This window comes from Plecotus auritus, assembly GCF_963455305.1.
Source record: "Plecotus auritus genome assembly, chromosome: 2".
NCBI lineage: Eukaryota > Metazoa > Chordata > Mammalia > Chiroptera > Vespertilionidae > Plecotus > Plecotus auritus.
The window spans coordinates 64,443,191-64,466,536 of record NC_137771.1 but is presented as its reverse complement, the minus strand read 5'-3'; the positions used below and the strand labels follow the sequence as shown (position 1 = coordinate 64,466,536).

At 35.4% G+C, this 23,346-nt stretch overlaps 1 protein-coding gene across 6 annotated transcripts in view; it reads right to left on the bottom strand.

Moving 5' to 3' along the window:
* PRKACB (protein kinase cAMP-activated catalytic subunit beta) overlaps positions 1 to 23,346 on the bottom strand; it is a 125,493-nt gene that overhangs the window by 55,116 nt on the left and 47,031 nt on the right. For 2 of the 6 annotated variants that reach the window (XM_080656903.1, XM_080656907.1), the window contains exon 1: positions 116 to 348. The exons of 2 other annotated variants lie outside the window; for them this stretch is intronic. In XM_080656903.1, the coding sequence (XP_080513029.1) occupies positions 116 to 125 (10 nt within the window). In that variant the 5' untranslated portion in view covers positions 126 to 348. Of the gene's footprint in view, positions 1 to 115; positions 349 to 13,883; positions 14,211 to 23,346 lie in introns of those variants that run through there. 2 more of the 6 variants (XM_080656899.1, XM_080656900.1) reach the window with 2 other exon arrangements.

Below are 23,346 nucleotides of genomic sequence, written 5' to 3'. Positions count from 1 at the left end.
TATTTTAGAGCCATATGATTTTCGTATTACCACGTCTCTTAAATTTAAGCACGTATTTACCCTTCTTACATGTTTCAAAGATATAAAAAAATTGCTGTTTTCTTCAAATACTCACACAATCCCATGTTGAACCTGGCAAGGAACAAACAGCGGAATGATTGCACCTAAACGTCTTTCAATTACACCAGCTCTTACTGCTGGCTGCAGACCTCACTGATATTAAAATGCTGTGTGCTATTGCTAGTAACTATTGGCGATGAATCTCATTGCCCAAATCGCTGATAGCTTTCATTTTTCATGAGCCATAGAGCTCTACTGCACCACAAATGTTAACCATTTAAACATTCTGCATTATGGATAAGACAAAATATAATTATTTATATATCTTTATCTGTAAAGGAGATCATAAAATAACTTGTTTAATAAACTTCTATTAAATTCAACATTACAGTATCAGATGCCACTTAGGTGCTTTTCAAAAGGGGGATGCACACTAAAGTTACTGGCAATCACTGCTGAAGTTACAATTCCTTACATCAAACAGGATGAAGATGACAGATTGTATAGCAAGGTGGGCAGACTGGACAGAATGGTGAACAGGCTTTTCTGACTCCCAGAGACCTAAAGTTTGTACCAACATGGCACAAATGATGCACAGAATCGTGCCATAAGTGGAACTTCAGCAAGTGAACCTGCCATTTAAAAAAAATATATATTTTTTTTATTGATTTCAGAGAGGAAGGGAGAGGGAGAGAGAGATAGAAACATCAATGATGAGAGAGAATCATTGATCGGCTGCCTCCTGCACGCCCCACACTGGGGATCGAGCCCACAACCCAGGCACGTGCTTCGACTGGAATCGAACCCGGGTCCCCCTAGTCCCCAGGCCGATGCTCTATCCACTGAGCCAAACCAGCTGGGGCTGAACCTGCCATTGTAAAAGTTGCCAGGTGAGACAGGAGTTCCAGTGATGGGGGAATAAGTAACTCAGCTAATCTTATCCCCAAGAAGCAACTATGAAACTGGACAAAATTGTCAAAAACAACTTGGTGGCTCTGAAAATTCAGCAATCACAGCAAACTGAGAAGCATCTATTCATGAAAAACTGCTGAACTCTGCTAAGAACAGTGGGACTCTCGGGTGGTCTTGTTGGTGCTGCTCCTGTTCCCCCCCAGCTCGGTCAGTATACTAGCTCTTTCTATCAGGGTGGGGGTGGCCATGACCACTAGCAGCTTTGCCACCAGATAGGGCTGCTTTGATTTGAAGGGGAGGCCAAAACCCCCAAACAAGTGATGTTACTAAAAAAAAAAAAAAAAAGCAAATTATAGGAAAAGAACAGAGAAGTGTCCAGCTTCGGTAATCTGAAGTGTGGCCTTGGTAGGGGTAAGCAGTGGTCTAGCAGGAAATTTAAAGGAAAATGGAAATTAGAGAGGCAGAGTGGGCCTAGAGAGACTCTCCGCATATACCTGACTGACTAGGAAGCTATCCCATTGGGGAGACCCACCTAGGCCCAGCAGAAAGTTAAAACTGGTACAGACTTTAACATGTCCTGAACCCCGAATGTGTTCCCCCACTCACAGACCACTCCATCAGCACAGACTGGCTCAAAGTGTGTGAGTACAACGTTTGATCAATCACCAACTAACAACAAAGCTATGCAGTCACAGGGTAAACCCTAGCAGAGAAATCAGCAGGCAGACACCAGGGGAGATACAGTCCATAGACTAAAATAAAATAAAACATAAATAAAAACACCCTTCAGGGAAGAAAAACATAATCAGAATCCAGAGCTACTACAAAAATATTATTTTTTAAAGTCCATATTTTGACACAAACATTATATAATCCCTAATGAGGAAAAAAACACAGTCAATAGAAAATGTCTCTGAATGGGCTCACATACAGGATTTAACCAGCAAAATACTTCAAGACAACTATTTAAATGTGTCAAAAGAATAAAAGAAAATTGTGTTTAAAGAATTAAAGGAAAACATGATGTCAATGATACAACAAATAAATATTTAATATAGAAAGAAAAATTATTTAGGATAAAAATTATAGACTTGGAAAATACAATAACCAAATTTTAAAACTTACTACACAGGCCCAACAGCAGATTTGAGAAGGGCAAAAGACTGAATCAGTGAACTTGAAGATACATCAATAGAAACCATCCAGTCTGAAGAATACAGAGAACAAATGACAAAAGAAAAATGAACAGAGCTTCAGGTTACCAACAAATATGTAATGGGAATCATAGAAGGAGAGGATAGAGACAAAGGTGAAAGAAAACATATTTATAGAAATAATGGCTGAACATGCCCGAGTTTGATGGAAAATATTAACCTACAAGAAGTTTAAGTAACACCAAGTAGGATAAACAGAAAGAGTTCCATTTCTGCACACATCATCTTCAAATAATTGAAAGAAGAGAAAAATGAGTAATCAAGAACAGGGAAAAAGCAATACAATTAATTATGACTTTAACAGAAATAAAAGAGACCAGAAAGCAATGGAATGATATATTCAAAGTGCTAAAAGAAAACAGAAACAAACTAGTTTACAATTCTCCATCTGGGAACACTAGCCTCCAAAATCTAAGGAAAAATATAAAATTCCAAGATAAACAACCCAACGATTTCTGTTGCAAGCAGAAATACTGAAGGGAGTCCTTCAGGCTAAAAGAAATTGACAAGACACTAGCCAGTACTCAAGTAGACAGGAAAAAATGAAGAGAACAAGAACAGTAAATATATAAAAAAAAGATTATGTAAATACATATTTTTTATGTTTTCTTCTCTTAATTTCTTTAAAGGACTAAACATTTTAAGACAATAATTATAACAGTGCATTGTTGGGTTTATAAAAAATATATATGTGAAAATAATAACACAAAACTGTAGAAGAAATTGAGCTATGTTGGATCAAAGCAGCTATATTTCACTAGAATTAAGTCAGTACTATCCTAAAGTAGATTGTGACAATATAAAATGCATATAAGAACAACTAAATCACTATTAAAAATACATTTTGGAAGATGGATGGGTGGGTGGGAAGAGATCAACCAAAGAACTTGTATACATGTCTGCATAACCCATGGACATAGACAATAGGGTGGAGAAGGCCTGGGGCTAGAAGGGGCCAATGGGGGATGGAGGGGGACATAGGTAATACTTTCAACATAAATATTTTTAAAAATATATCTTAAATAAAGACTTAAATATATCTTTTAGTTATTTAGTTAAAAAAATCAAAGAGGAATTAAAATGAAACCCTATAAATATTTAACATAAAAGAGAGGAGTAACAATAACAAAAAAATCTATAGGATATAGAGAAAACAAACAGCACAATGGAAGATGTAAATCCAACCATTTCAATAATTGTATAAAATGTGAGTGGAGTAAATATACTAGTAGATCAACAGCTAGGAATTATCAAACTGGATAAAAAAAGTAAGGTCCAACTAAATACTGTCTACAAGAGCCACACTTATGATTAAAAAATATAAATAAGTTTCAACTAAAAGGAGAGAAAAGAATATAACATGCAAACAGTAACCATAATACACCTAGAGCACCTATATCAGTATGAGACAGAGTTGACTTTAAGACAAGAAATATTACTAGAGACAAAAAAGGATATTTCATAACGACAAAAGGGCCAATACATCTGGGAGCTTTAGTAATTAGAAATGCACTGAACAAAAGAGTCCCCAAAATATTAAAACAAAAATGATGGCATTTTTGTCACTCAAAATATGTTCTCTGATCATATGTTTTCCTGTTCTATTGAATTCTGCTCAACAACATAAGACAAAACAGAGAAATACTAATTACCAAATTTAGAAATGAAAAGACAACAGGCCAATTAGATAAGAAAACTTAGATAAAATGGAGAAATTCATACAGGGATACAAATTACCAAACAAACTCAAGAAAAAAAAATCTGTAAAGACCTATAAAAACTAAAAATAGGAATTAGTAATTCATTTTTCCCCCACAAAGCTTAGGTCCACATGGCTTTCTTGGGGAAATCTATAAAGCATTCAGAGATAAAATGCCAATCCTACAAAAACACCTTCAGAATACAGAGAAGGATGTAATACTTCCTAACTTAATTCTAGGAGGCCTGATACCAAAATTAGACAAGATCAAAAGAAAATTACAGCCCTGGCCGGTGTGGCTCAGTTGGTTGGAGCATCATCCCATGCACCAAAGGTCACAGGTTTGATTCCAGGTCAGGGCATATAACTGGGTTGCAAGTTCAACCCCTGATCAGGGCACCAGCAACCAATCGATGTCTGTCTCTCTCCCCACTTTCCTTTTCTCTTTCGGTTAGGGGCAATCAGGCCAGCAGGGGAGCAGTTAGGGGCGATCAGGCCAGCAGGCAGAGGCGGTTGGGGGTGATAAGGCAGGCAGGCAGGTGAGTGGTTAGGAGCCAGCGGTCCCAGATTGGAGAGGGTGAAGGCCAGGCTGAGGGACGCCCCCTCCCGCGCTAGTGCATGAATTTTGTGTACCGGGCCTCAAGTGTGAAATATAAAAGTGAAAGCAACAAATGAACAAACAAGGCCAACAAAAAACTCATAGACACAAGACAACAGTATGATGGTTACCAGAGAGAAAAGGGGATGAGGGAAAGGTAGCAAAGGGTAAAGGGTCAAATATATAGTGGCAGAAAGAGATTGATTTTGGGAGGTAAAGACTTAATGCAACATACAGATGATGCATTACACAATTGTACACTTAAAACCTACATAATTTTATTAATCAGTGTTACCCCAGTAAATTTAATTAAAAAATAAATAAGAAAATTACAGACCAATACATCACAATGCAAAAATTTGTATTAAAATATTACCAAACAATACAGCAGTATATAAATAGGTTAACAAACCATGACCATGTAGGATTTATCTCAGGAAGGCAAGCTTGGTTCAACAGTGAAAATCAATTAATGAAATATACCATATTATGGAATAAAAAACAAACCAACATAATCATCTCAATATATGTAGAAGAAGCATGCAAAAATCCACTACCTGTGATAAAATCTCTTAACAAACTAGGACTAGAAGGAACTTCCTCAGTAGATAAAGGCCATGTGAGTGTGTGTGTGTGTGTGTGTGTGTGTGTGTGTGTGTGTGTTTGTGTGTGTGTGGTGGGGGAACCAAAGGGTGAATAGCTGACATCATATTCATGGGTAGGCAAAAGTAGGTCTACGATTGTAATACAAAATAATACAATAATTAATAAATAATAATAAAAGAAAAAAATCTGTATTTTGCATACTTAGCCGTAAACCTACTTTTGCCCACCCCTGTATAATGGTAAAAGACAGGATCTTTTCCCCAAAGACTGGGAATAAGGCAGGATATGTGCACTCACCACTTCTAAGCACCTTTGTACTACAGGTCCCAGCCAGTGCTATGAGGTTATATTAAAAAAAAGATATTAAAGGCACAGATTGATGAAAAAGAAATAAAACTGTATTTGTGGACAAGACAAGTCTATATGTGGAAAATTCTATGGAATGTACAAAAAAACTATTAGAGCTAATAAATAACTTTATCAGTATCATAGGATATAAGATCAATATACAAAAATAAATAACATCTTAATATATTAGGAACAAACAATCCAAAAATGAAATTAAGAAACAAGTTCATTCACAATAGTATTAACAGAAATTTTAAATAATGCTTAAGAATCAACTTAACAAGACTTGTTCCCTAAAAACAGAAAACATGAAATAGAAATTAAAGAACATTCAAATAAATAGAGAGGCATTTCATGTTTATGAAATAGTTAATATGGCAATTCTCCACATATTATCTAGTTTCAATGTAATCTCTATTAAAATCCTAGTAAGCTTTCCTTCGGAAACTGACAAGTTGAGGCTAAAATTTATATGGAAATGAAAAGGGCTAGTATAGCCAAAACAACTTTGTGAAAGAACAAAGTTGGAGGACTACAATAATTGATTTTAAAAGTTATTTTAAAGTTACAGGAATCAAGACAGTGCATTACTGGCATAAAGATAGACATATATAGATCACTGGGATAAAACTTAGAATTCAGCAGTGAACTCTTACATTTATGGTCAATTGATTTTTGAAAAAGGTGCCAAGACAATTCAATAGAAAAAGGAAAGTCTTTTCAACAAACGGTGCAATAAAAATCAGCTATCCATAAGAGAGGAAAAAGATCTTCACTCCATACCTCACATTATATACACAAAATTTAATTGAAATAAAGGATTTCTAGATGAAATTGTAGAATAAAAATCTTTATTACCTTGGTTTAAACAAAGATTTATTAAGACTTAGCACCAAAGGTGCAATCCATAAAGAAAAGAGAAATATCAGTTGGACTACATTAAAATTACAATCTTTTGCTCTTCAAGGACATCATTTAAGAAAATGAGACAAGTCACAGAGTGTAAAAAATATTTACAAATTATGTATTTGGCAGATAATTTGTGTTCGGAATATATAAAGAACTTTTAAGACTTGATAATAAGACAAAAAAAATCCCTCAATTCTGAAAGTGGGCAAAATATTTGAAAATACATTTGTCCAAAGTAAATACAGGAATGGCTTATAAGAACATGAAAAATATGCTCATCATCAATCATTACGAAATACAAAATGAAAACCACAATGAAATATGAGAATAGCTATACACACACCTGAATAGCTATAATAAAAAATACTGATGGTAACAAGGATGTGAAGAAACTGTAACCTTAGCAACAGGAATGTAAAATGGTAAATCCACTTAGGGAAAAAAAAACAAACTGAAAGTTAAGAAGATAAACATAATTTACCATATGACCCAGCAATTTTACTCCTAGAGGACCGCTGCATGAAATTTGTACACAGGGCTGGGGGTATGTCCCTCAGCCCGGCCTGCACCCTCTCGTAATCCGGGACCCCTTGGGGGATGTCCAACTGCCAGGTTAGGCCCGATCCCGCTGTGGGATTGGGCCTAAGTTGGCAGTTGGACATCCCTCTCACAATCCAGGACCGCTGGCTCCTAACTGCTCACCTGCCTGCCTGCCTGATCGCCCCTAACCACTATGCCTGCCTCATCACCCCTAACCACTCACATGCCTGCCTGATCACCCCTAACCACTCTGCCTGCCTGCCTGATCATCCCTAACTGCTCGCCTGCCTGCCTGATCATCCCTAACTGATCGCCTGCCTGCCTGATCGCCCCTAATAGCCTCGCCTCAGCCCCTGCCACAGAGGCTTCGTATGGAATGACATCCGGAAGGTCATTTGGCTGTCCAGTCTAATTAGCATATTACGCTTTTATTATTATAGGTAACTACTGAAGAGTAAGGAAAGCACATGTCCATCCAGACTTGTATACAAATATTTATAGCAACATTATGCAAATAATCCCAAACTAGAAACAATCCTAATGTTCATCAATTGCTAAGTTGACAAACAGAATATGTTATATCCAAACAACATAGTACAATTCAGCAATAAAAAGGAACCAACTATAACATGGGTGAATCTCAAAAGGCAATTCTATAACAGGCAATTCTAAGAAAAAGGAGCCAGGAACAATAGATTATATACTGCATAATTCCATTTATACAAAGTATCCAGAAAAGGAAATATGCAGGAACAGAAAACAGATCAGAGTTTGTCTGAGACTGAAGTGAAAGTGGGAATTGATTGCAAAAGAGTACAAAATAAATTTAGGGGTGATGAAAATGTTCCAAAACTGAATTATGGTGACTGCACAACTCTATCAATTTATTGTTAAATTTATCAGTAATTGTACTCATAATGAGTGAGTTTTATGGTATGTAAATTATACTTTGATTTTAAAAAAGTTGTCAAGTGCTTCTCTACGTAAGTGGAGCAGTTGGCTTGAAGCAGATCTTTGCTGTGGGAAGAATAACTTCAGTGAACAATTTAATTATGTAAATGTAAGGTTGCTAGGCATCCATTACCTGGGGGGAATTAGGTAACAAAATCTTCTGAAGCTTGGTCAAGGCTGTTCCACAGATCCACAACCTACTTTTCCAGATAGTATCTTATTATATCTTTAAGTAAATCCTAAATTTTCATATTTCACATATTTATGTATTATCTTATATAATAAAAGCCTAATATGCAAATTGTCCCCTCCACCGGGAGTTTGACTGCTTGCTATGACATACACTGACCACCAGGGGGTGGCATGGAACATGGCGCTGGCAGCGGACAGCAGTGGAAGTACTGCCGGCTCCAATGGGCCCCAACAAGAGTGGGACCGTGGTGGGATGGTGGAGCAGGTGAGCGGGCAGCGCCAGGCCAAGGCGGGTGTGAGGGCCCAATTGCCCTGCCAATTGCCCTGCTGACGGCAACCAGCGGCAGTGGCGGGGGTGCCTGGCCCTGATCCATCTCTCTGCAGGCGGATGGTGGAGCAGGTGGGGGTGGTGCCAGGCCAAGGCAGGTGCCAGGCGAGGCTGCAGAGCTGCGAGGCTGGGGGCGCGAGCTAGGGCCCAATCTCCACAGGCCAACCTGAGGGACCCCACCCATGCACGAATTTGTGCACTGGGCCTCTAGTCTATAATAATAAAAGTGTAATATGCTAATTAGACCGACGACCTTCCGGATGTCCTTCCTTCTGAACAAAGCTGCAGCGGGCATGGGCTGCGGCGGCGGCGGCAGGTGGGGGCTGGGGCCAAAGCCCTTGCATGAATTTCGTGCATCAGGCCTCTAGTTGTCTTATAATAAAATAACCTTTTCCCACTTTGAGTCTGAAAATTTTATTCATTCTGTAAAATGAAAATTCTATTCATTCTTCAGTATTCTCCAAAGCCCCATCTTCTCTTTAGTGTTAATTTCTTCTTACATTAAATGCCCACAGCAAGCTACTTACACACTTTTAAGCAACCATTTCACTATGCTTTGAATTGTTGTTTTATGTTTCCTTTTCCTACTCTTGTTTTTGAGGGTAAAAACTAGATCTTTTTCTTCCCAGACTTGTTTATAGACTGACGTAGTAAATACTCAAAATTAGAGTTTGCCAAATGAATAAAAACTGACTATTATATCCAGAAGCTTATGAAATAGTTGCAGGTGGAAAAAGTAGATAAAAAGGTAACGTGGAAGGTCTTCTAGCTTAGAAGTGACAATGATACAGATTCAATGGACTAAGAAATAAGCATGGAAGTGAATTGTCTTAAAGATTGTGAGCTTTGGAGAGGTAAAACTGACTACATAAAGTGTTCTGTTATAACCATTTTAGCTATCTGATTCTACCTGAAGAATCCTATATAAAATTGTTCATTTGTTCAATATAGTATTTATTTATTTACTAGAGGCCCAGTGCACAGATTTGTGCACAGTGAGAGGAAATTAATTAGAAGAAATATTTTAATATCGCTATTCGCCCTTTCTCTATAATACAAGTTTCAACCAAATTCACGATCAACAATGATAGATCGAAACACACGCATGTGATTGGTGACAGCGAAAACTTTATATGTATCACACATGCGTGAGTCAACGTTTGTTTGTTTGTTTGTTTATTTATTTATTTATTTATTTATTTATTTATTTATTTATTTTCCAATACCTTTATTGGTTTCAGAGAGGAAGGGAGAGGGAGAGAGAAACATCAATGATGAGAAAGAATCATTGATTGGCTGCCTCCTGCATGTCTCACAATGGGGGTTGAGCCTACAACCCAGGCATGTGCCCCAACTGGGAATTGAACCATGACTTCCTGATTCATAGATCAATGCTCAACCACTGAGCCATGCCCGCTGAGCTCAACGTTTATTTTTAAATTGCCAGTGCATGTCATATGTACCGGTCAGTCGGGCGGTCGGTCACTTAGCCTTTTACATATATAGACTTATTTATTTATTTAACTTAAATTCTTTATTGTTTAAAGTATTACATATGTCTCCTTTTCCCCCCATTGACCTCTCCCCAGGTACTCCTACCCTCCAGCGCATGCCGTCACCACCCTACTGTCTGTGTTTATTAGTTATGCTTATATGCATGCATACAAGTCCTTTGGTTGATCTCTTATTCCCCTCCTTCCCCTTCCCCTCTGAGGTTTGACAGTCTGTTTGATATTTCTCTGTCTCTGGATCTATTTTTATTCATCAGTTTATGTTGTTCATTATATTCTACAAATGAGTGAGATCATGTGATATTTATCTTTCTCTGACTGACTTATTTCGCTTAGTATAATGCTCTCCAGGTCCACCCACGCTGCTTTGAATAGTAATAGTTCTTTCTTTTTCACAGCAGCGTAGTATTCCATTGTGTAGATGTACCACTGTTTTCTAATCCACTCATCTGCTGATGGGCACTTAGGCTGTTTCCAAATCTTAGCTATGGTGAATTGTGCTGCTATGAACATAGGGGTGCATATATCCTTTCTGATTGGTGTTTCTGATTTCTTGGGATATATTCCTATAAGTGGGATTACTAGATCAAATGGCAGTCCCATTTTTAATTTTTTGAGGAAACTCCATACTGTTTCCACAGTGGGTGCACCAGGCTGCATTCCCACCAGCAGTGCCTGAGGGTTCCTTTTTCTTCACATCTTCACCAGTCCTTATCATATGTTGATCAGATACATGCAAAAAATGAAATTAGACCACCAACTTACACCATACACAACAATAAACTCAAAATGAATAAAGGACTTAAATGTGAGATGGGAAAACATAAAAATCTTAGAAGAATCCATAGGCAGCAAAATATCAGATATATGTCGTAGCAATATCTTTACCGATATGGCTCCTAGGACAATGGAAACTAAGGAGAAAATAAACAAATGTGACTACATCAAAATAAAAGCTTCTGCACAGCAAAAGAAACCATCAACAAAACAACAAGAGAGCCTATCACATGGGAGAACCTATTTGCCAATGTTATCTCCAATAAGGTTTTAACCTCCAAAATTTATAGGGAACTCATACATCTTAACAAAAGGAAGATAATCCAATCAAAAAGTGGGCAAAAGACCTAAATAGACACGTTTAGAAAATGGACATACAGAAGGCCAAGAGACATATAATAACATGCTCAAAGTCACTAATCATCCAAGAGATGCAAATCAAACGACAATGAGGTGCCATCTCACACCTGTCAGAATGGCTATCAATACAGTATTTAAATCTAAGATTCACTAGTATGGACTTGTCTCTGCCAGAAAAACAGGCTGCCAATTCACAGGCAAGGTAATGTGTTTGATGATATTCACCGCTTCAGTCCTTAAAATGTTGTAATTAGACGGTCATTAAGTGTATAAAGTCCAAGATTTAAAATGTGCAAAACTTCATCAAATTCATCACTATATAACTTAATACACCATTTACAATCCATTTTAAAGGAATTATTAAAAGTTAACTATAATAAATCTGCTAGAAAGAGAACTCAATGAATGTTAATACTCCTATTCATTTTGAGTCAAAATGAAAAGCAGAATTCCTCCATGTTTTTCTTTTGAACTTCATGTACTTATATGTGCATGGAATCAGCTGTTAAATATTTATGTTATCAAACAGGAACTCCTGTTATTTAATTTAGTAGTAAAAGATGAAACACATTTAAGGCACCTGGAAACCACTATGTGGCCTTTATTCTGCATTTTTTCCTATATTTAATGTCACTAAAGAAGAAAGTTGGATTAAAACTCGTTATATTTCAAACATGTCTAAATTGGTAATTAATCTTTACTCCATAGTTTATGAACCTACTTTTAAAAATATTACTTGTAGCTTCTGTGCTTAGTTGATTTCTTAAAATAGCACTTTTGGAACAATCATATTCCAAGTATTTATTATCGAAAGATATTACATTCCTTTTTCTTGTCAAACAAGTTGTGCAAGTAAGCTGCTTTAAGTAGCTTTGAAGAATGTGGTTTGCATAAAATTTTCATATAGTCAAAACTCCTTCTATAACTTATTCTATAAATGAATAAAGTTTTGTGCTTTCATCACAAAAATAAACCTTGGAATTTTGCACTGAAAGGATTCCTCTGTTTCTGTTGTATCAGTGTTTTCTCCTCTATATCAACAGATTCCATAATAAGAAACAAGAGCTGTAAGCTCACCATGCTCAGTATTATATATATAAAATTATTGTGTGTATTTGATATTTTAGGGATATGAAAGACAGAAGAGTTAAAGAACACTTGATTAATGAACACTCAGTTACTATTTTAGTATTTCTTATATCATGCCTATTATTTGAAGGTTACAAGGTTCTCCTAATTTTACTTGTACATAATCCTATTTATTTTATTTTGTGACATTGCAATAAAAAAAGTTAACAGCATTTTATCAGTGTGTTTTTTCAAAGAAAAGAAATCATGGCTCATGATATTATCTTCCACAACTTATCCTTTAAAATGTGTCTCAGAAGGCCCCATACGCTTTTAAAATGGTGAAAGTATAGTTCAAACATAACCTTTAATCATTACAAGCCCATGATACTCATTCAAGATACATTTATTAAATACCCACTATTTTGAGGAACAGGTATTTGTGAAACAAAAACAAGTTCAGTATTGTACTCATTCCTCATTGAACTTTTAATTAAAAGATCTTTGAAAAGCATAAAAAATATTTCCAAAAGGCCTTAAGAGATGGCAATTTAACAGAAGAGAGCAAAGAATGAGTAATAAACTTTCGTTGCATGGTAAATTTTAATAATATACTATTATTTCAATATTCATTAGTCATTAACTTGAAGATATTTGAAATTCCTCATCTATTAACTTGCTATGTAGTAAGAATTATAAATAATGAAAACCTTTAGAGTAAAAAACATTGTACAAATTCTTTACTTGCTCAAATACCTTGAAGGTAAAAAAAATTCAGAGTAAAAAAACACAAAACCTCAATAAGCTTCTATAGAAGTATGAAGGTACTGTATAAACCAGGGAGTAAATTTTGTAAACCACTCTTGTTTTTGTTAAAACTGAGTTTTTCTCCCCCTTAACTGCTATGGAATATATAAACAAAACGAGGCAAAACCTATGCTGTTTGATGATCAAACAAACATACCAAAAAGGGCAAGAGCAATAAGGGTAGTTCTACTGTTCCTTTAATCAGAGTAACAAAAATACCTTGGGGAAGATTCAAAGTATAATGTGGAATGGATGTACCGGTATTGTTTATATGTGAAATACATCTTTTAAAGTTCATGTCACCAAATATGGTTACATATCATTCTTGTAGCAAAGCAAGCAATAAATCCAAACATTTTTAACATGCCTGGGAAGAATGTGATGCATGCATAAACAACTCCCCCCTTTAACCATAATTATAAGTAACATAAAATATAATTATGAATGCTTTTGATTTTTTAAGATGTTATAAATATTTCACATAGACTAATCATGCTATGCTTTGATATTAGAAATCCTGCTTGCAAAACTAAAGTAACTTTCACACGTGTTTAAAAACAAAAGTTGGCAAATAAATGAGAAATTTAATTAAAAGTTCAAGAATCTTCTGTGTCCTTTCAAATTTTAAGGCTTATACAGCCAAGAAATTTTAAAAAATAAACTATTCATTGTTTCTGAAATTTAGACATTTCACTTTTATATAAGTACAACAACCACCAAAAAAAGCAAAACAACCAGAAACAGACACTAGAAATGATGTAAACATTCTGTAGAGGTTTCCCACTGATATTCAAAAGCTGTAGATAAAACAAAATAATGAACTACATGGTTCAGCTCAACTTATAATCGAGATTTTGTGGAACTCTTTCAACTTCAACTTGCAAAATGTCCTTGTGCAAATCATAAAAAGACAAACAAAACACAGTTCTTTATGTTTGATTCTAAAACTCCAGTTAGCATTTTAGCTTCCAGTTATAATGTATTATTTAAAAACAAAACTTACTTGATCTGTCCCATAAGGCAGTATGTTCAGAGAAATGAAGGCTGTCATTTTCCAGAGCTGTTTTCTGATCATGTGCAGTACCTTTAGAGTGTCTGTGAAACAATCGGCTAGCAAAACCTTCCAATTTCTGAAGAGCAGTTGTACCTGAATACTGGCTACCGGAGAGTTCTCTATAAGCTGCCATTCATGTGTATTTACACTTTACTTAGAGTAGCTGAAAATTCTTCCAGAAGGAGCTCAACAAGTTCTTACACAGAAGCTAAGAGCTATGCATGTATCAAACTTCCTGTTTGCAGGGTATTCAAACCACTACTGCTGTTCTGTTTCCTGTTAATATAAAACAGCACATTACTGAGCCTTTCTTAGCAAAACTCTTCATCTCAACCAGGGATGAGGATTTTAAAGATTTGAAATATAGATCTAAAAGGCTCTATGTTTAAGAGTGTTTTAATATCAATATACAGGTTAACTAGAGCACTAACTATAAAGCTTTATCTATACATAGTAGGCTAATTTAAAAAAATAAGGAAAAGTAGTTAAATATGTATTACTACCCTATGCAAACAAGTAAAGGTTCATATAAAAAAAACCACTCTCAAAATAAAATATGTTAAAATGGTCATGTGTGCTTTCTAGGAATTCAGCTAATGTACAGATTTTAAGACTCCTTATAAACAGTTAACTTTTCATCAAAAACTGGTATGGGACAGATAATTGCAAAACTTGTAAGACAAATTTATAACATATTTTAACTAAGAAAAAAATCTGAACTAGCACTTAAGAAACTTCATTGACTTAAGTCTAATACATACAGGAATGTGAAAAACGTAGTATGCTAGTATTACTTATCAAACTTATAATCTGCTTTCAAGTACCTATGAGCAGTACATTTTAAAACGTTTAAAAATTTAAACACACACACACACAAAATATAAGACTTAAAATTACATAAAATCAGCCATAGCAAGAAATTTCAATTGAAAGGAAAAAATTCCTTCTAGTTGACTGAGACAGGTTAACTTTTAAACATAACACAGAGAACTACAGCTTACCTGACCCCTGATTTAAAAGTCTTACTTAGCGTGCCTTCAATTAAAAGCAAATAAAATTTGCCACTGTCCATTTGCAGGAAAAAAGTAACCTGTGACATATAATAATGCTTTTTGAGTACTTGTCTTGTTACACTAATTAAAAAATGAGAAGTTTGAGTGGTTTTCTCTTTAGAAGCTCTACATGAGGGAGGGAGGGACGAGGGGATGAAGAAAAGAAAGGAAGGAGAGAGGGAGAGAGAGGGAGAGGGAAAGAGAGAGAGAGGGAGAGAAGAGGGAGAAAGAACCTTTTAAAATAATCTATCTAAAAAAATCTAAGTCCAAGCTTCCTTCCAGCTACTTGACAAATAGAATAGGAATAATGAAAAATAGAAAACGTAGGAAAAAAAATGTAATCAAAGACAACACATAACAACACAAACACACACAAAACACTGACTAAAGAACTTTGCCAAATACAGCTTATTTATGTACTTTGTTTTGTGTAATAAAATTAATATCAATCTAAACAAACAAATAACAGTATCTCGAGACTAAACTTAAATTTGTAGGTTTCTTTATGAATGTGCATATAATAATAGATCATTTGTTTTAACATCTGACAGTGCTTTAACACAAAACAGACACCGAACAAGTGCCTGCACTCTTCAATAAACATCTGCAGAGCCAGACTGACTGTATGGACAGAAGTAGATAAAATTCCTGAATTCTTTGACTTGCTCTCTTGAGAGAAATTTATTCACTTCCAAGGCTCACCACAAATGTCACCTCCTCGCTGAAGTTTCCCACATACTTCCTAGAAAAATAAACTGCTTTCTTCTGTTTCCTTGATCTTAAAAAATTGCTGTTTATAAATATATGCCTCAAATTGTGAATTATTTGAATTCATAAATGCAATGTATGTATTATATACTCAATAAATAGATGTTGAAGTATCCATTCATTTTTAACAAATTAAAAGTCTAAGTAAAATCATCAAACACTTGAATATATTTTAATTTTATTTGATAGTTCACAGTTGTAAATTATCCAACAAGCACCAAGTTGTTCATATATAAAAACCACAGCCACAGAAGTAATGTAATTTAAATCCTTTTTCTCTATATTCAATCAGTTACTAAATTTTATTCACTTTTTGAGTTTATTACACTCACAGTATTCCCTTGTCAATGCACAAACATCCTACCATTTCAACCTCACCATATTCACTTTTAACACAACATGTCTAGCCAGACTTATAATCATTGTTGCTTGAGTTTAGTACAGATATTTCAGATTCCTTATTAGAACACTAAGAATAATTTATTTTAAAAAATGCATAAACCTTAAAACAAAATTACTACAGGGAAAAGAAAGAAAGTAAGCCTCACTGGATAATCTAGCAAATGCTGTATTTGAAATCTGTACTTTTAAAAAATTTTTAATTGAAATGTTTCCATTTGTTGCAAAGTCCTTACAGAAAGTACAATCTTTAGTCCTCAGAGCAATGTTCCTATATAAGGTAATGTGACCAGGAAGCTGTTGCTATGGAGGTACTCAGGCATTTGATTTTTATTAAAAGAACTCTACTGACATCTACTGCTAGAAAGAAACAACTGCAGCTTTAACTAAAATTGAATTTCTTCATAATTCAAATTAATTTAAAGAGGTATATTGCTTGTTATTCTTCCTGATGCGTTTTTTTCAGAACTTCAATTTGTACTAAGATGTCTAGTCATGTACCCAAAAATTGCTGTAATGCTATATCTTATACTTTATTAATAGTTTAATTAAATAATGTATGATAAACTAAAGTGTAATCAACTTTAGGTTATAAAGTTCTTATTATTCATTCTGCATTAATTTTATAAATTATAACAATTTTCAGAGTGAATTGCTTTTGCTTGCCATAAGATATCACAAATACTGGTTTCTTATAGTTAATAAAATAACTCTTTGAATTTCCTACGTCCCTTTGATATACAATTGTGTGTGTGTGTGTGTGTGTGTGTGTGTGCTTGAGCACTTACTTTCTAGTACTATAAAATGTCCCGTGCTCATTTTCTATGCTTCCTGCCTTAGTTCTAGAATCAGCCAAGGAGCCCTCGCTCCGCTTATTGGAGAAGGGTATTAGAAACCAAGACCTGGGAACCAGGTGTTCTTGCAGCTACTGGGGTGTTGTTGCAACTTTTCAGCTGACAAAGAAATATATGTACATACAATGTGCATATATACTGATATCTATGAAGTATTTCTATATGTAACCATCTTTGTCTACAATAAGTTCTTGGTGTTTTCAACTTTAATTCATTATTGCATGATTCACTTTAGCTTTGTCTTCTTGCTTATCTGAAAACTCCCACTCCAGTGAGCAACCTGGCTTTCACCATCCATTTACTTGTTTAATTTCAGTATACAAACGTGGCAATATCAGAATTGCTAACCTGGTACAGTTTTAACACCTTCATTCTCATGGGAAACACCTTTGTCAACAAGACTACACTACTATGTACAGTTTTGTGTGTGTGTGTCTAGTCTTACAGACTTCCACATATTTCCAAATGTACTTAGGCACCTTTGGCCTCATTTTGGGTGATGGTGATACATTTGTAATACAGTTAAGATTGTTTTTGTCACATTCGGATTTCATTCTGGGATCCCCCGACCTTCTAAATAATGTCTTTGAAATTCTGCATACATTAAGGTTTACTCTGTGTAATGTAAGTGCTATGGGTTTGGACAAATGCATGTCATGTATCCCCAATTATATATCATAGAGCATAGATTACCACTTTAGTGATCTCCTGTGTTTCCCTGATCTTTGGCACCCACCAACATTTTTACCAGTGCTAGAATTCTTCCTTTTCCAAAGTGGTATATAACCGAAACCATACATTATACACACTTTCAGAGTCTTGTATCACTTAGCAAGATGCATTTAAAACTCATGCATGCCTTTTTGTGGCTTTATTGCTCATTTCTTTTTATTGCTGAATAACATTGCATTGCATGGAATACCACAGTTTGTTTGTCCTTCACCTACTGAAGGACATCTTGGTTGCCTCCAGTTTGAGGCAATTATGAACAAAGCTGCTGTCACTTTCATGTGCAGGTTTTGTGTGAACACAGTTTTTAAATCAGTGGAGTAAATTTCTAGGTGTGTGATTGCTGGATTGTATGCTCAGACTATGTTTAGTTTTGCAAGAAATTGCCGAAAGCAGCCACTTCCAAAGTGGCTGTTTTCATTACCACCAGTAATGAAGAGTTTCTGTGCTCTGCATCCTTGTCATCAATCGCAGTTAGTTGTGTGTGTCTTAATTTTAGCCATTCTAAAAGATACATAGTGTTTCTCATCATTGCTTTAATTTGCAGTTCCTTAATGACAAATATGTTGAGCAACTTTTCGTATGCTTATTTGTCACCAGTATCTTCAGTGAGATATCTGCTCAGGCATTTTGCCCACTTTTTAATGTTTGTTATCTTACAATTTTTGTTTGGTTAGAATTCACCAGTGAATCCATGTATTCCTGATGCTTTGTTTTTTTTAAAAAAATTGTTTAATTATAATTTTAAATTTTATTTAATTTTAATATAGACTTATTCAGATTATCTATTTCTACTTGTGTGAGTTATGGGAGTTTAAAAGTCTTTCAAGAAATTGATCCATTTAATCTAAATTATCAAATCTGTGGGCGTAGTGTTTCATAGTATTCCTTTCTTACTTTTTAATCCCCATAGAGGCTATAGTGATACTCTAGCTTTCATTTCTGATATTGGTAATGTGTGTCTTCTCTTTTTGCCCCTTGATTAGTCTGGCTAAATAACAATTTTATTTATCTTTTTGTAGAACAAAATTTTTAAAAATTTTTTTTTCAATTTCATTGATTTCTTCTCTATTTTTTCTTTTCTTTTGCTTGCATTGGGCTTAAATTGCTCTTCTTCTCTAGTTTCCTAAGGTGGAAGCTTACATTAGATTTTAGATATTTCTTCTTTCTAGTTATGTATTTATAAATTGCCCTCTATGCACTGCCTTTCTAAATCCCCCAAATTGTGATAAATTATATTTTCATTATCACTTAGAAATATTTCAAAATTTATCTTAACACTTCTTTGACCAATGTGTTATTTAGAAGTGTGTTTTTAAATTAATTTCCACACACTGGGGGATTTTCCAGCTTACTTTCTATTATCAATTTCTAGTTTAATTCCATTGTGGCTTGTAAATACACTTTGCATAAGTATTATTTTTAAAAAACTTGTTAAGGTGTGGTTCATGGCCCAGAATGTGATTTATCTTGCTGAATGTTCCATGTAAGCTGAAGAAGAATGCATATTCTGCTGTTGTTGAATGGTATATTCTATAAATATTAATTAGATCAAGTTGATTGATAGTGTTTTCCAGGGCACCTACATACTGATTTTCTGCCTGCCTGATCTATTAATTACTGAAAGAGGGGTGTTGAAGTTTCCGACTATAATAATGGGTTTGTCTATTCCTCCTTTCAATGCCATCAGCTTTTGCCTCATGTGTTTTGACACTCTGTTAAGTGCATATGTTTAGGATTGTTAAATTTTCTTAAATAATTGATTACCAACTCATTATGTACTGTCCCTTTGTAGCCATCATCATTTGCATGGTCCTGAAATGTGTTTTGTCTGAAATTAACACAGCTGCTCCAGAATCTGTCCTTTTGGTTAGTGACAGCATGGTTTATGTTTCATGATTCCTTTTCTTTTTACCTGGTTCTTTAAAGTGATTTTAAGAGAACACATAACTGGGTGTTCTCTTTAAATATAGCTTTGTTGTTTTTTAATCCTCTTTGACAATCTTTGTCTCTTAGTTGGTGTATTTATGCTGTTTACATTTAAAGTGACTATGACATAGATTAGCATCTATTACATTGTAATTGTTTTCTACTCGTTGCATTTATTTTATTTCCCCCCCATTTTTCCTGTCTGAATTATTCTTATTTTAATTGACATTTTATAGGATTCTCCTTGAACAATCAATTATACGTTTTTCTGGAAATTTTTTAGTGGTTGTCATAGTGTTTGCAATATGCATTTTTAACTGATCTAAACCCACCTTTAAATGGCACTATACTGCTTCACTTGTAGTGCTGGTACCTTATAACAGAGTATTCCCAAATCCTTTCTTGTAACCCTTATGACAATGTTGTCATTCATCTCACTTATCCACATTCTATAAACCTCTAGTATACGCTGTTATTATTATAACTTCAGTTACTTTTAGATCAATGATGAATAAGGAAAATATTTCATTCTTCATTTTCTTATTTAATGCTTTTTCTTTCTTTATGTACATTCAAGTTGTTAACTTATATTGTTTCCTTCTCCTTGAAAAGCGTCTTTTATCATTTCTTGCAGGACAGGTCTGCTAGCAATAAATACCTTTAGTTTTTGTATGTCTGAGAAAGCATCTGTCTTTCACTACTGAAATATAATTTCACTGGATATAGAATTATCAGTTAGCATTTTTTTTCTTTCAACATTTAAATATTTTATTCCACTCTCTTTTTTCCCCCACCCCCTCTGGGTACTTTCAAGATTTTCTTAGTTTCTGGTTTTCTTCAGTTTGAATATGATGTGCCCAGATTATTTTTACATTTATTTTGCTTGGTACTAAATTTTCTGGGCCTGTGTTTGGTGTCTGTCATTAACTTTCTAATATTTTCTGCAATTATTCAAATATTTCTTCTGCTCCTTTTCCTCCTCCTTCTGGTATTCCAATTATGCACATGTTACAGTTTTGGAAGTTGTCCCATAACTCTTGGATTTTGGGGGTTTTATCCAATATTTTTTTTTCTTAGCATTTTACTTCAGGCAGTTCCTATAGATCTATCTTTAATCTCACCGATTCTTTCCTCAGCTATATCCATTCTATTGATGAGCCTATCAAAAGTATTTATTTCTATTTCAGTGTCTTTTACTTCTAGCATTTCCTGTTGATTCTTTCTTAGAGTTTTTCTTTGATTACATTATTCATGTATTCTTGAATATTGCCTACTTTTTCCATTAGAATCTTTAACGTATTGATTCGTCATTATAAATTCCCTACCTGGTAAGTCAAACATCTGTAATATCTGAGTCTGGTTCTGATGCTTGCTTTATGTCTTCAGACTTTTCTTGCATTTAAACATGCTATCTAATTTTTTGTTTAAAGTTCACCCATGTAGCACTAGGCAATAGGAAAAGATATAAACAGACATTGACTGTGTAATTTGTTAATTTGGCCAGGAGGTAGGCTGTGTATAATGTTTGCTATAGGTATCAGAAGCTTCAAGTTCCTCTGGTGTCCTCGTTTGGTTTCCTTCACGGACTCTTCTCAGTACTCTCGCTCAGTGAGAGCCTACCTTGCAGCTCTTCCAGCTGTAACTCCTTGTTGTTATATGGAGCCCTGCTATATATCTGCATTTTTCCACAGTTTTTTGCTTTTTTGTGTGTTGATATGAGGGTAAGGTGTGCAACAGGAAAAATATTCTATAATTTTAAGATTGAATCTCAATTTTTCAATTGGCCTATTTCTATGAGCTGTACCTTCACAGTTTTTTCTCCAGTGGTATAGCTTTTTTTCCTACCTTAACTTGAGGTAGGATGGCTAGAGGGGGCTGCAGTAAAAGGGATGACCTCCCCAAACTGAGACAGGGCCCTGGTAAAAAATTTCCCCGAAAGAGCAAGCCTTTGTCAGAAAATGCTCTAGGTATCTATATATATAAAACCCTAATATGCAAATAGACCAAACAGCTGAACAACCGAACAACCGGTCACTATGACGTGTGCTGACCACCAGGAGGTGCACGCGGAACATGGTGGGTGGTGGTGGCGGTGGGATGGTAGAGTAGGGACACCAGACCAAGGTGGGGCGTTGGTCACTGTCATCGGGGCAAGCTTCTGGTGGATACTGAAAATTCTTTGCTTCCGTGCACTGCGGTCCTATCCAGGGTTCACACCTGCTGCTGGTGCCAGCTCTGCTTGCACCCGCTGCTGGCACCAGAGCCACTGCTCGCACCTACTACTGGCACCCAGCACTGGCCCTGATCACCCCTGAGGGCTTCTCCACCTCCCCCTGCTCCTGAGGGGCGATTGGGGCAGCAGCCACTGCTCGCACCTGCTGACGGCGCCAGCCCCAATCACTCTGCGCTGTTGGCGGGTGCTAGTGGGGCCAGCGCCGTCAGCACGTGGGAGTGGCAGCGGCGGGAACGGGGCTGCCAGCAGACAGGGGACCAAAGGCCATGGCAGGCGGGGCATGGAGGACGGGCCAAGACCCACCCCTGTGCCCACCACAGCCTCGCGGCCCACAGTTCCTTTCAAAGTGCACTCATTTGTGCACTGGGCCCCTAGTATTTCATGTAATTACTTTCCCTCCTCCTGTGACAGTGACAAGTGGACCTTTCTTGGGATCTTCATCTTATGTATGCAGTTCCTAGATTTTTAAATACTGATACAATTGAGTATTCCTCCTGCAGAATTTCATAGAACAGCATTTTTGTTTTCAGTTTTTATTCTTCCTTCCAACAAGTAAAGGCTTTAGAATACAAGTCCTGTGTCTTATAGGTATTTTTAAGGGACAGGAGAAAATTAGCATGCTTACTAATGATATGTTTAAACCACTGATGCACCTATTTTTCAGATTTTGATAGATCACTATTTTCTAACTGTTAAATTTAGCAGCTTATTCTATTCTTTGGTTTTCCTTCCTTACATATTTTCACACCATGTGCAAATATACACATTCTAAATTGCATTTCAGGTAACATGCACAGTGAAATTTATTCAATTTGTCTAATTCACTCAAATAGGACACATTGGCCATGTCTTGAATCAAATTCTACTAATGAATATTTTATTCTGTGGAAGAATGGCATATATTTCCCAAAAGGAACTAGTGTTATTATCTTTTCAGAAAAGTGTGGTTGCTATTGGTGTAATGCACTCATTTAGAAGCTTGAGTTAAGAAGTTGACATAGTCCAATGGACCAGGGCATTTTTTTACACAATCAACAAAGAAATAGAGAATATACAACCACCCACAAATGTGTACTGAACATCTAACAATGTCCAAGCATTGTATTATAGAGAACATAAAGTAATTATGTAAATGTAACTACCCAAGGAACTTAAAAGTCATGGTAAAGCCAGTAATATTTACATACATAATAACTCAAGATTTATATGATAAAATTAAATACATAACTGTAGAAGAGAGACAAATTCCTCTATGGAGTTAAACTTTTGTGGCTTGAAATAACAATTGCTTAACAAAATAACCCTTCTGATACACTAACTCACATGTTTGTGAATACATGGAGGAATTTCAGCCACTTGATCTAAATGGAAGACACCGGAGCGAATATAAAATTAAAACTTTGACCATTTTAGAATTCTAACATCCCTGACTATTGGTACTTCTTTCT